At 55.9% G+C, this 12,436-nt stretch overlaps 6 protein-coding genes across 6 annotated transcripts; 3 read left to right on the forward strand and 3 right to left on the reverse strand.

Moving 5' to 3' along the window:
* Nucleotides 1-36: 36 nt before the first annotated feature.
* Nucleotides 37-1,976, forward strand: PHSY_001171 (vegetative incompatibility protein; the record flags this gene model as incomplete). Its single annotated transcript, XM_012331803.1, has 2 exons — nucleotides 37-176; nucleotides 338-1,976. The coding sequence occupies 2 exons, from the start codon at nucleotides 37-39 to the stop codon at nucleotides 1,974-1,976; spliced, it is 1,779 nt and encodes a 592-aa protein (XP_012187193.1).
* A 307-nt stretch (nucleotides 1,977-2,283) lies between these two features.
* PHSY_001172 (hypothetical protein) lies at nucleotides 2,284-3,426 on the forward strand (the record flags this gene model as incomplete). Its single annotated transcript, XM_012331804.1, has 1 exon — nucleotides 2,284-3,426. One exon carries the CDS (start codon nucleotides 2,284-2,286, stop codon nucleotides 3,424-3,426), a length of 1,143 nt encoding a protein of 380 aa, XP_012187194.1.
* A 167-nt stretch (nucleotides 3,427-3,593) lies between these two features.
* Nucleotides 3,594-7,367, reverse strand: PHSY_001173 (potential fungal zinc cluster transcription factor; the record flags this gene model as incomplete). Its single annotated transcript, XM_012331805.1, has 2 exons — nucleotides 3,594-3,801; nucleotides 3,865-7,367. 2 exons carry the CDS (start codon nucleotides 7,365-7,367, stop codon nucleotides 3,594-3,596), a joined length of 3,711 nt encoding a protein of 1,236 aa, XP_012187195.1.
* A 205-nt stretch (nucleotides 7,368-7,572) lies between these two features.
* On the reverse strand, nucleotides 7,573-7,905 carry PHSY_001174 (hypothetical protein; the record flags this gene model as incomplete). The annotated part of the gene is made up of 1 exon (XM_012331806.1): nucleotides 7,573-7,905. One exon carries the CDS (start codon nucleotides 7,903-7,905, stop codon nucleotides 7,573-7,575), a length of 333 nt encoding a protein of 110 aa, XP_012187196.1.
* Nucleotides 7,906-8,115: 210 nt separating this feature from the next.
* Nucleotides 8,116-9,639, reverse strand: PHSY_001175 (hypothetical protein; the record flags this gene model as incomplete). Its single annotated transcript, XM_012331807.1, has 1 exon — nucleotides 8,116-9,639. One exon carries the CDS (start codon nucleotides 9,637-9,639, stop codon nucleotides 8,116-8,118), a length of 1,524 nt encoding a protein of 507 aa, XP_012187197.1.
* A 239-nt stretch (nucleotides 9,640-9,878) lies between these two features.
* On the forward strand, nucleotides 9,879-10,424 carry PHSY_001176 (hypothetical protein; the record flags this gene model as incomplete). Its single annotated transcript, XM_012331808.1, has 1 exon — nucleotides 9,879-10,424. The coding sequence occupies one exon, from the start codon at nucleotides 9,879-9,881 to the stop codon at nucleotides 10,422-10,424; it is 546 nt and encodes a 181-aa protein (XP_012187198.1).
* Between the last annotated feature and the right edge of the window lie 2,012 nt (nucleotides 10,425-12,436).

Here is a 12,436-nt window from a genome sequence, read left to right on the forward strand (position 1 = left end):
CGCACGGCCGTTTCTTCGCTGTCGGCTCGAATTCCGATGGCTGTTCTCTTTTCGCATTTCAACTGGCTCTCGCTTCAACTGCACAATCGAATCAACTGTGATGCTGCGCAAACAAACAACGTAGCCTTCCGTCACCCGTGCTGCAATCGATTGCTGCGAAGAGTGTGCCGCAGATCGTGTAGTTGAGCGTTGATTCGCATGTGCCGACGACAGTGACCATGTGCGGTGAGAGCGCGTTTGCTGCGTGAGAAGCGTGTCGGCGATCCCGCCAATTCGGGATTCGGAGCCCAAAAAGCAAAGAAAGCTTCTCAGAAATCACATTTTGGCTCTTGAAAAGTGGAGCTCGCTGTCGGAACACACCCGACGCTGCCATCATCTCAACCCCGACTCGACCCAGCCCCGACTCAGGCGTCTGGCCAGCACAGATCATCACCATGGCAGCATCGCCGTCGCTGTCGAATCGAGACGGCATGGATGTCGACACTCCTCCTTCCGCCGCGGCATCAACATCGGGTGTTACAATCGAGGACCTGCTCTCCTCGAGATCCAACGTAGTCTCTGCCACCGATGCTGCCTTGTCTGCCCAACTCGATGCACGCAAACTGGCCCGCAATCTAGCCGTACCAACGTCGGATCCCAAAGTGAGGTTGCGGCTGCGTCAGCTCGGCGAGCCCATCACATGCTTCGGCGAGCGTGAAATGGACCGTCGCGAGCGTCTTCGCCAGATCCTCGCGCAACAATTGAGCACACAACAGCAGTCCGGCACTCCCACTTCAGGCGCGCAGTCCCATGCATCACAACAGAGCGATAGCGACAGCGAACAGAGTCAGGACGAAGACGAAGAGTTCTACACCGAAGGTCCACCATCCCTCATACACGCACGCCGCAAGATCGCTTGCTTTTCATTACAACGGTCCAAACAGAGGCTTGCTCTCCAACGTACAGAGGCTACCGTTCCTCTCACCTCGATCGTCAAACTACGCGCCAAAGTGTTCGAGCCCATCAAGACCTACACCAACCTTGGCTCACAAATCGGCGATGACCGCCCCGTATCCATGACGCGTTTTGCTCCGAACTCGCAACTGCTGGCTACTGCGAGTTGGTCCGGCAGCGTCAAGCTTTGGCAGGTCCCAAGCGCCACTCACCAGCTCACCCTTCGAGCTCACACAGATAAAATAGGTGGGCTCGCGTGGCATCCGCAAGCCACCTTGATACAACCTGCTTCTGCCGTCAATTTGGTCTCGGGCGCCGGTGATGCCTCGGTATGCCTGTGGAGTCTGGACAGCGATCGTCCGCTAGCGACATTACGCGGACACGAGGCACGCGTCGCAAGAACAGCATTCCATCCAACAGGTGATTACGTGGCGAGTGCCTCGTTTGACGGCACCTGGCGACTCTGGGATGTCTCCACCTCCGAGTGCCTCACCATCCAGGAAGGCCACAGCAAGGAGGTCTACTCGGTCGAGTTTCAGGACGACGGCGCGCTTGTAGCTAGTGGTGGCTTGGACGCCATCGGTAGAGTGTGGGACATGCGCACCGGCAGAACGGCCATGGTGCTCGACGGACATGCAAAGGAGATCCTTTCCATCGATTTCGCTCCCAACGGATACCAACTCGCCACTGCAAGCGGAGACGACACGGTCAGGATCTGGGATATGCGTGCACTCAAGTCCATCTACACCATTCCTGCGCACAAGTCGTCCGTCTCGGATGTTCGCTTCTTCCGCTCGCTCTCGCATCGCAAGCAGCCTTACTCGTTAGACGGCGAACAGGACCAAATCAGTCGCAACGGCCTCTACCTAGCGACATCCGGATACGACGGAATGGTTCGAATATGGTCGGCAGACGACTGGCAGCTTCTTCGTACCCTCAGCGGAGATGCTGGCAGGGTGATGAGCGTCGATGTCAGCTCCGACGGCGAGATGCTCGTCAGCGGCGAGTGGGGTCGCACATTCAAGCTATGGGGTTCACTCTGAGCCCAAAATTGACGCGCGAGACGCAGCGCAACTCACCCGCGACACGCTTAAACGCCAGCTCGGCTCGAAAAGCCTAAAATCTCGCCAGCAGCTGAACCCTCGAAACGACAGCAAAAAAGTGTTGGTCTCGGCTTTTGTGGCACGCACGGTCCACGAGAACACATAGTACCAGCTTGCCATCACGTATGCATGCATGCATACATGCACCGTTGCTTCTTGTCCAGAACACACCGCCCTCACGACCGCCATTCTGCCCGCATCTCGGCCTCGCGAGCGATCGTTCCGCCGACAGCCCCCTGCCGCCGCCATGTCCGCCTCATCCTCCTTTGCGTCCACAGCGTTCAGCCTCTACTCGGCACAACAGCAGATCGAGCATCGACGACCTCGTCTCTCGCGAATGTCGTTCGTCGGCGACTGTTTCCGAATCTCTGGTTCCGTCCTCCCTCGCATCTTTCCGTCGGTGCTCTGCCTCACCATCTATGCGACGGTGATCGCATTGGCCGATCTGGTCTGGCAGCAGCACTGGACGACTTCCTACTCCATCACCAGCTCGCTCTCTGTCGTCGTCGGCTTGCTGCTCGTCTTTCGCAACGGCACCAGCTACGATCGGTGGTACGAGGGAAGGAAGCTGTGGCAAGATGCAGCGACTACTACCCGCAACCTCGCCACGCTCATTTGGATCAACGTCGATGCTGACAAGGAGCCAGACAAGAAGCGCTCCAGGATCGAGAGGAAGAAACGAGCGCTGAGGCTCTTGACCGCCTTCATGGTCGCTGTCAAGTATGATCTGAGGGCCGAGACAGGGACCGATTGGGCCGATTTAAAGGGAATCTTGCCAAATGAAATGATTCGAGCCCGTGCTATCGACATCGATCCTACGTCGGCAAAGCACACCAGTCACCGCAGCGAGGACGCCGACGTGGAACAAGCTGCAGGCCCTGTCGGCAGCTCGGAAACATCTCCCCTGCTGCTCTCTGATGACCTCGCAGCACAGATCGACTCCGACCTGTCCTTGCCACACCGCATTCTAGCCGAAATCTTCGGCTACCTGGCCTCCACCCGTCGAGCCGGCCTGATCGACGTTATCGGCCCCGCCGGCTTCTCCCTCCTCAACACCCAACTCCTCGCCCTCTCCAACCTCACCTCTTCCATGCAACGCATCTCTACCACCCCCACCCCACTCATCTACGCGATCCACCTCAAGCAGTCCTGCTTCATCTACCTGCTCACCCTTCCGCTGGCTCTCGTGGGTGAACTCGGCTGGAAGATGGTCCCCTTTGTCAGCGTGTTCAGCATGATGCTGATCGGGTTGGAAGGCATCAGCAGCGAGATCGAGGATCCGTTCGGTGAGGATCAGAGCGATCATCCGTTGGATCTGTGGTGTAGTAGGTTGCGGTGGGAAATCGAAATGATCATCAAGAATGTCCAACCAGGATTGCATCAAGAGTGAATGGCATGCTTTCCGCACCCACAGACTTGCACTTTCAGCATGCAAGCAAGTTTCGGCCCGGACGGGCCACCACGGCGCTCTCTCACGACCATCAGTCCTGGTCAGCACTGCTTTCTCAAAATCTCATACCCTTGTCGCATTTGCACTTGCAGCAATCTCATTTGATCTCAAAATTCGGCATCAGCATCCGCCTTGGTGTGACAGTCTCCTCGCAGGTTCAGATCGCAGTCACAGTCGTGGTTGATGGTTCGTGTGGCGCTCACTGACATGTCCGATTTTTCGTGTCGCCAGCGCATTCGTGATCGATTGTCCGTGTCGTCAGGAAGGCGAAGAGCTTGGGTCCGATCGCAAGCTGAGTGGTTGTCACTCAAGATCCTTTCTATGAAAACAAAAGGTTTGGGTTGCGTGTAGAATACAGACGGGAACAGAGCAGCTCACCGACCCCCATGAACGCTTCCTCCGCCACCATAGTAGGAGCGTTGATGCTGATACTGTTGTTGCTGCTGGTAGGGATAGTGATGCTGCTGCTGCTGCTGCTGCTGCTGCTGTTCATAGTGATGGTGGGCGCCATTATTGGCGTAAGGTCGACCCTGGGTTTGAATGCCGCTCTGCTGCGGCTCTCCATGGGCACTGCCCAAGTCCTGAGACGAGCTGGGAGCGGGCAAAGTATAAGCAGGGTGGCTGCCGTTGTATGCGTGTGGCTGAGATGGCAGCGGCAGTGCCGGCGGTTGGTGCATCGAAGCATAATGCAAAGGAGGTAGAGTATCGGCGCTGCGCTTCCTCGGCTGTGATGGCCATTCGGACTGGAGTGGCGACTGCATCGAAGGCGATTGCTGGTATTGGCCCCACTGCGTCGTCGCATCTCCATTTGCAAAGCTTGGCAAAGACACGCCGTTGGGTGCAGGGACACCGTTGTCGATTGGATCGAACCAAGGCACGTTGTTTGTCCATTCGATCGCCGAGACGGGCTCGAAGAGGTCAAAGACAGGGATGTCGAACATGCCTCCCTGTCCGCCATTGGCGGGTGCGGTGGCGCCGGAAGAATGCGACTGCTGGGGCAAGCCCGAGATAAAGCTGGTCTGGAAGCCGTTAGAGAAGGACTGGGCGTGACTCAAACTCCCTTCGCTGCTGTTGACATTGACGATTCCATTGCTCGTCGAGCCATGGTCAGCTGGAGTGGAGAGTGGATCTTGGCGCTCAGCTGTTTGAGATTGGCGGAAGGCTGCGCTCGATTTCGGTGATCGTGCCTTGAGCGGAGGAGCGCCAGCAGATTGAGATGCAGGCTTGCCACGTCCAGGCGGTGTCGCCGGCGTCTGATCGCCGAGAATGTGCCGATATTGCAGAGGCACGGTCCTGTGCAGAGATGCGCCCAGCTTCCATTTTTGCATGACTTGAACCATTTCTCGGATGAAAAGCACGCCCACCTGAGAGATGCTCTTGCCGGCAGAGGCTTGTGGCTTCGATTCTGCGGGACTCGGAGGGAGGCTCGATAAGCGTCGACTTGGAGGTGGCATGCTGCCCCTCTTGGGACGGAGGGGCGGCAGGTATTCGTTGCGATCGCACTCCTCGAGCCTGTGCATGGTGTTGATGAGCGTGAGTATATGCATGTCGCCGGTGACGGGCAAGAACTCAAAGCCGTGCAGCGAGCAGGCGTTTTTCTCGAGAAAGGTCTTACATCCAGCAGTGACAAAGGCTGTGGTGAGCAGCAAGGGAGCGCCGGTGGCTTCGATCCAAAGAGAGCCGCGCTGCTTGCTAGTGGAAGTACCGGCTCTGCTCAGGATGTCAGGTTGCGACGAGCCGAGGCCACGATCGAAAAGGTGAAAGTTGCTGAGCATGAGTTGAGCTTGAGTGTCCCTGCTGTCAGAAACGAGGGTGGCGTGAGCTTGAAAGCTGCTGTCGTGCACGAGCGCATGCACGATCTCGTCGGCAGAAAAGCCGTGGTTGAGCTCGCCCGTCATGAAAGCGCAGATAGCCAAGCACGGCAAGAGCTCCTGGAGCGAATAGGACTCAATGGTGGACCAATCCTCGAGCAGAATTGCGGGTCGCACGCTTGCAAACGGGCTGAAGGCTTGCGCTTTGGCGGCTTGCCAGACCAGCTGCTTATGGGACGAGGAGGTTAGCAGGTCGAGCATCTGCTGTCGCGTCTCTACGGTTGTGGGTGTCAGCGAAGCAGGCGAGTCTGGCTTGGCGGAAGCAAGGATACGATAGAAGCCGGCGATGGTATCTTGGAAACGGGCCATGGCCTGCAGGCGGAAGATAAGACCTGTGCGGCCGGCTGATCGAAGAATACTGTCCTCGTCGAGACCTGGAAAGCGTTGCTCGATGGATTGAAAGGGGTCGCGGTGCATGCGCTCGATTTTGGCGCCGTCGTTGTCGATAGCAAGCATCGACTCTGCCTTTGCTACCATCTCGTCGAGCTGAATGGGACGAACGGTGGAGTTGACGATGGAGAAGTGGCCCTCCCAGATGCGCAGACTGATCCAGATGGAGGCACTAGCCATGTGTCTAGCAAGCAAGTCGCGGCGCTGCTGCGCTTGCTTGCGGTCGTTTGGGCGAGGCTGACGGCAAATGTCGACGACGTCATCGATGGCCTTGTCGAGATCGAGACCTCTGGCAACGGTGAGGGCGGAAGCTAGCAGTGATTCGCCGAGGAGACCATTGCCGCGCTCGGCCTGAGCAGATGCGGCGACGCTTGTGCCTACAAGAGATGGTTCGTGCGCCAAGAGGAGTTCGAGTGCCTGTACGGTGTACAAGTCTCGAGGAGTGGAGAGCAGGATTTGTGTGCCGAGCTGATCGACGAGCGTTGAGAGCTTGGTGGGGAGGGGATCGGTGAGCGGCATTGCATGACGGCAGGCGACAAGACACATGGAGCTGAGAAGGAGGGAGCTGGATACGGTGGGACGCTTGCGATGTTCGGTATAGATGTGATCGAGATCCGGAAGATGAGGATGCCAGAGCAGATAGGGCCTGAGAAAAGGCTTGAGATAGGAGAGGGTCTGGCGTGGGATGAGGTCGAGGATGTCAAGGTCTGTGAGGTTGCGATCGATGCGAGAGAGAAGGTAGATTGTGAAGCTGGGCTGCTGGGCTGCATAGTCGATGAGAACCGACATGGGTCTCCACAGCGATGTCCAGGTGCGTCCAGGAGGTTGTGCTTTGTTGGAAGTCGAAGAGGAAGACTGTGCGGAAGAGGCGGCAAAGTTGGGCGAAGCTGCCGAGCCAGGAGTTGGTGGTTTGCTCGTACGCGGGGATTGATCGGCATACTTTGACGAGGATGCAGTGCGTTCGCGCTGACGGTCGTAGGCACGCTGTGAGGCAGGAGAGTGGGTTGAGCTGGATGTGGCAGCATCGTCGACAATAGGGTTGAAGAATTGGACGGAGGCGAGCGAGGAGGCGGCATCAGTCCGGGAGCTTGGGGCGTCGTTGGAGGCGGATGCAGCGTGTGAAGACATGTCGGCGGCGCCGTCATGATACGTTCTGCGTTGATCCGAGAGACGAGCGGCAGCTGCAGCAAGTTGCTCGAGCGATCCGGGGCTGCGAGGTGGTGAGGATGGTAAACGAGACGAACTGGGCTCCTTTTTTATCCTTTTGGAAGGGGGAGATTTGAGATCGTCGTCCTCGATGTTGTTGGACGACGACGAGACTTTGGGTCTCCGTTTGCGATCGCCATCCCAGACGATGCAGTCGAGGCTCAGAACCTTGCATCGATGACAGGCAAGTTGGTGAGAGAGCGGCGTCATGGAGGAAGGAGTGGTGAGGCTCTCTTCTGGCAGCTCGCATCTGGCCTTCTTTTCGCGACATTTGAGACAGCTTCGTTTCGCGTACGCTCTGCGTCTTGCGGACTGCTTCTTTGGCGATTTGTCTTCGACGCTGCTCGGATCGGACTTGAAGTTGGCGAGCTCATCGTTGGAGTGGTGCTGGTTGGTGGACGAGTCGGCGACCATCTTTGAGAGAGGGTGTTCCCAGGGAGCGGCGGACGACGGGCACGAAGAAGGGTACACAGAGCTTTGCTGCGGCTTAGCGTTGGATGCCGAGCGACGACGACATCGCTGTTCTCGACTGCGGCCAAGTGTGCAAGGATGAGATCGAGTTGACGATGGCGGTGCGGAAGCCAAAGCTGAGTCGGATGGCGCAGCGAACCGATTCAATTCAATTCAATCCGATCCAATTGGTCGAATTCGCGGTCGAATGCAGCAGACAGCGGATGGTCCGATGAGGTGAAAGCGTGATGCACTCGAGCAAGCGGATGGGCTGCTCCGAAGATGTGCGAGAGAGGAAGGGATGGTGGTTGACAATTTGTCGGCTAATCCCGACAAGCGATGATGTGAGAGATTGTGACTGCTGAAATGTGAAATAGGAACGAGCTCGGATACGGCGGGATAGCCGAGCCAAAGGCACGCCGCAGACACCATTTCCAGGCATTCGGCCCGGCAGCTCGATTATTCGTTTTTCATTAATCGGAAGCATAGTGTGTTCAGACATGTGCTCAGCGACGCTCGAATGAGTTTAGCTGTTGGGCCCACGTCGAACCTTTGCACGTCCAGCTCACATGAATCCAACGAAGCAATGGCAGCAACATGGCCGGTATTGAGTACACTATGCGGGACGATGAAGAGTAAAAGTACAACTGAGCGAAACGACCATGACGGGTATTGGTAAGAGACGACGAAATGTGTGAAGACGATAGCTGAGCTAGTATGGACGAGGCCGATCTCGTGGTTGGCGTGTTTGCCCGCCTGGACCGCGCTCGACGCCGCCGCGGTTGCCTGGCAGAGCGGGGTTGGGACACATATTGGCGAAGTGACCCATCTCTCCGCACTTGAAGCAAAGCACTTCTGAGAGATCCTTGCGCCATCCACGTCCGCCATCTTGTCCTCCCTGCGGTGGTGCTCCGAATCCATTGTTGGGACGGCGTTGCATGTTGTTGGCGAATCCGGCTGCTGATCGTGCTGCTCCTCCATCTGCTGTTGCTGCTGCTGCTCCACCCGCTCCACCGGGTACTCCGTATCGTCCTGGTGGTGCACGTTGGTTGCGCATGCCGTCCACAAAATCGTCCGCGCGACCCGTGCCCGTACCGAAGGCTTCTGCTGCAGTCAAAGGCCGATGGGTCTGGATGGGTGAATTGGAACGTGATGCGCTCGAGGGAGGCGTGCTCTTTACGTGTCCGCGCGGACAGTCGAGCCCCTCTGGGCAGAAGCCAGAGAGATAAAGCGGACAGGCGACACGTCGAACGTGCTTCTTGGGACAGAGTGGACCCTTTGGACAGAAGCCTCGATTGTACCTCTCGCACTCCTTCCTCTTGATGGCGGGATCTACATGCAGATAGAGGCAGTCGTCTCCGCTGTTGCAGAATCCAAAGGTGGCGTAGAACCTGCATTCGGGTAGCTTGCGCATATCGTACTCGTGCATGTAGTCGCACTGGTCGCCCTTCTTGCACAAACCTCGAAGCCAATGCTTGCAAACGGTTCGCTTGTTGGGATCGCGCAGCGCTGTCGATCCTGGCGGTAGAAAGTTGAGATGGCTCGGCTTGACATGGCGCCGGGGACACGATGCACCGCGAGGACACTGGAGCCTCTCGATGTAGTCTGGACACAGCTGAGCGTCGTTGTCGAGCTTCACGTTGAGATTGTCCTTGATGTGCTGCTCAAAGCTGAATTCGTTGTGGATAAAGTCGGAAGGTATTGACGACGAGACGCCCACCAAACGCTGCTGCGTGATCAAAGGACGATGCGAGGAATGCGAGCTGGGCCCTGCGCCATGGTGATGCATGGCGAGTGGCGCATTCATCTTGATGGCTGCTGCGCTTTGCGATGCGATCGATACGATCCGATGTGATGGTGGTGGCGAAGCCAACCAAGAATCATGTCCTGTAATCACAAACTGGCTCGACCGAAAGACACAACTCTGGAATTGGCTCAAAAGGCCAGTTCGGATCAGCCGTGAATCGAAGCAACTCACGCGACTCAGCCACCCGATTGAGCGAAACCCCGATGCGGTTGTCGGAGGATCCGAGTTCCGAAGTTGGAAGTCAAGAAATTTGTCGCGGAAGTTTCTCAGTTTGGCCGAAAGGGAAAAAAGTTTGTTTGCAAGACGGCACAAAGTCAGTGTGATTCGCAAAGGGTCCTTCCTTTGCTTGGCCTTTGCTTGGTTTGAACAGTGACACTCGCCCGCCATCTTCGTCACAACCACCTCCTCCTCCTCCCCTTCACAACCCATCCCGACTTCCCTTCTCGTACAGTAGCATCGTGGTTGACCTCTTCGACGGCGCGCACACACGAAGCGGCCCGATCTTTTGCCATCGTCGATCACGCTGCTCGACGGTCTTGAAGTTAGGCTACAGCCACGCCACTCACACACATCCTCGGACGATCGCACACGCCGCTCTCATCTGCAGTCTCCAACGTGGCTTTTACGCACATAACCTTCCACGACACTAATCAAGAGGCGCGCACAACATGAGGATCGAACACTGCTTCTTCTGCTCCGCACCGTGCTACCCGGGCAAGGGTATCACCTTTGTTCGTAACGATGCAAAGATCTTCAAGTTTTGCAAGTCCAAATGTCACAAGAACTTCAAGTTGAAGCGAAACCCGCGAAAGGTCCGCTGGACAAAGGCTTTCCGCAAGGCCAACGGCAAAGAGATGACCGTCGACTCTACCCTCGAGTTCGAAAAGAAGCGCAACGTCCCCGTCCGCTACGACCGCGAGCTCGTCGCCACCACCCTCAACGCCATGAAGCGCATCCAAGAGATCAAGACTCGCAGAGAGATCGCCTTCTACAAGGCTCGCCTCGCAAAGGCAGGTGTCAAAGCAAAAGCAAAGGAGGCGGACCGTCTTCTCGTTCACCGCAATGCCCACCTTCGCGCCTCGATTCAAGCTTCCCAACAAATCGCCTCTTCTTCCAAAGACAAGATCAAGGTCAAGGCAACCTCCGCCAAGCCAAGATCCGCTTTGGTTGGTGCTGGCGATTCTGGCATGACCATGGGCATGGACACCGACTAACGCATCCACCTCGTCAGTCCACCGTCTCGTGGCAATCCATTCTCGACACGAGCAATCGCCGTGGCATAGTCCAGAGTCATCCGCTCCCCTCATCCAAGGGCGCCATCTTCGCCTCCTGTTCCCCGCCCCGAGACCGTCTCACCTCGGTCCGCTTCTCCTTGGCACACACACTCCCGTGCTTGTACTATATACCTCCATCCAGATGAACACGGCGTGTCGTCTGGTTCAATTCAGCAATTGCATTCTTTCGGTCATCTCCTCGCTCTTTGCCATCATGTGTCGCTCTGTGCTGGACCCGCTGTTGCATGACAGCTCAATCTCACAAAGCACGCACGCTCTGCTTGCAATTCCCTGTGCCGTGTCGGCCCGTATGATTCCTTCTCTGTCGCCTCTTCGTCCCTTGAGTCTGGTAGAACGAACAAGCAAGCCCTTGCCCTTCGGCTTTTGTCCATTGCATCCGCCTCAATCAATGTCACCACGTGCAATGCACAGCCTCTGTTCTGGTGCTCCACAGATACCACCTTAATAACTTCAACATCCGCACGATCTCGTCCGTTCCTCTTTGAGCTTCTTGACGTTCTTGCTCTACCTCGGCTCGTATCATTTCAAGTCACAGTGCTATGATCGCTGCAAACGTCGAGAATCACACGCCTCAGACGTCACCTTTCATTTGTATGATCAGAGCAACACGAGCTGTACACCAGTTCATCGACGTGCTCAGTTTCTGACCGCCCCTTGGTCATCACGATCACGACGGGGTCACAATGACTGGATGTTTGTCCACCTCTAAGCTGAGTCTGGCTGTCTCCTTAGCCTCGCCCCAACTAGAGGTTGTAGTCGAACCGTGTGCCCTTACTATTAAGCTCGACGTTGAACTTGGTCTTCGATACGCCCTTGACACACTCTCGCATCTCCTCGTCCTTTGGTCTGTCGTCACCTATCTCCTCCATCTATGCTCTGCTCGATCCCCATCTTACCGGCGCTATATTTCGGACTGCAGTCTCCATAAGACCGTGCCATTCCTCCCTGAGCCATTGGCGTTTGCCTCAGGAAGCTGACCTTCGGGCTCACTGTCCACTCGCAACCAAGCCTGCCGTTCCCCTCGAGTGCTTTCTAGCACTCTCCGCCACTACACGCTCGCAGCTTCACTTCCGACGAACAAACTCGAATACAGCGACGCAGGATCTAAGCACCCAGGAATTCTCGCATTCCAGCCGTGATCCTTTCTATGAGTGTTCTTGCCGGATCGGGGTATCAAGATTTTTTTCACTCTGCCAACGTCTTGAACGAAAAAGACGTTGGCGCCGTTTAATATAGGGCATCGTGAACAAGGGTAGCCAAAGCAATTTGTCATTAACTGGTAAGAACACGACGAGACCACAGCCAGTGTCTGCTCGATCAGACACCGCACTTTTTAGCTCAAATAATCTTTTGGATTTGAACGAGGTCGAGATGCATAACGAAGAACTTTCGGCAACTTATGCAAAGACCGCCTTTTTGATGATAGACAAGAACATGATTCAGTCGTCAACTGCAATGTTGCACAGACAAATCATCGAGGCATCGAAAAAGGACTGCGTATCGTCAGACTATTTACGACAATAACATTTGGTGCTTATTTTGATGATATTTCTCGGTCCGACACAGACCAAATTATGTGCTGCTACAGATTGTGAGACTTATCGTTTGTAGTCTGAATCGAGCGCACCATCCACAGCGGTCTAGCTGAGAGCTCGCGCCTTTGTTGAGAAAATCACAGATTGATCAATATTAATGCTCACACCGTGCTCTTTGACCAAAAGTTACAAGTCTCGTTGCTTTTATGATTGCTCATTTGAATATTGTGGAGAAGCTTCTGCAGTAGAAAAAGTATCTTGTCTTCTGCGAGACCACTTCAACAATTTGCGTATATTTCATACAAGTCACACCGGCTCGTCGCTGATCTTCAGTGCGGCACTGTGGACGCAATGAGTTTAACACCTCGTTCTAGGATGAATATTATGAAACAAGTC

This window comes from Pseudozyma hubeiensis, assembly GCF_000403515.1.
Source record: "Pseudozyma hubeiensis SY62 DNA, scaffold: PHS14, whole genome shotgun sequence".
In the NCBI taxonomy this organism is placed as follows: domain Eukaryota; kingdom Fungi; phylum Basidiomycota; class Ustilaginomycetes; order Ustilaginales; family Ustilaginaceae; genus Pseudozyma; species Pseudozyma hubeiensis.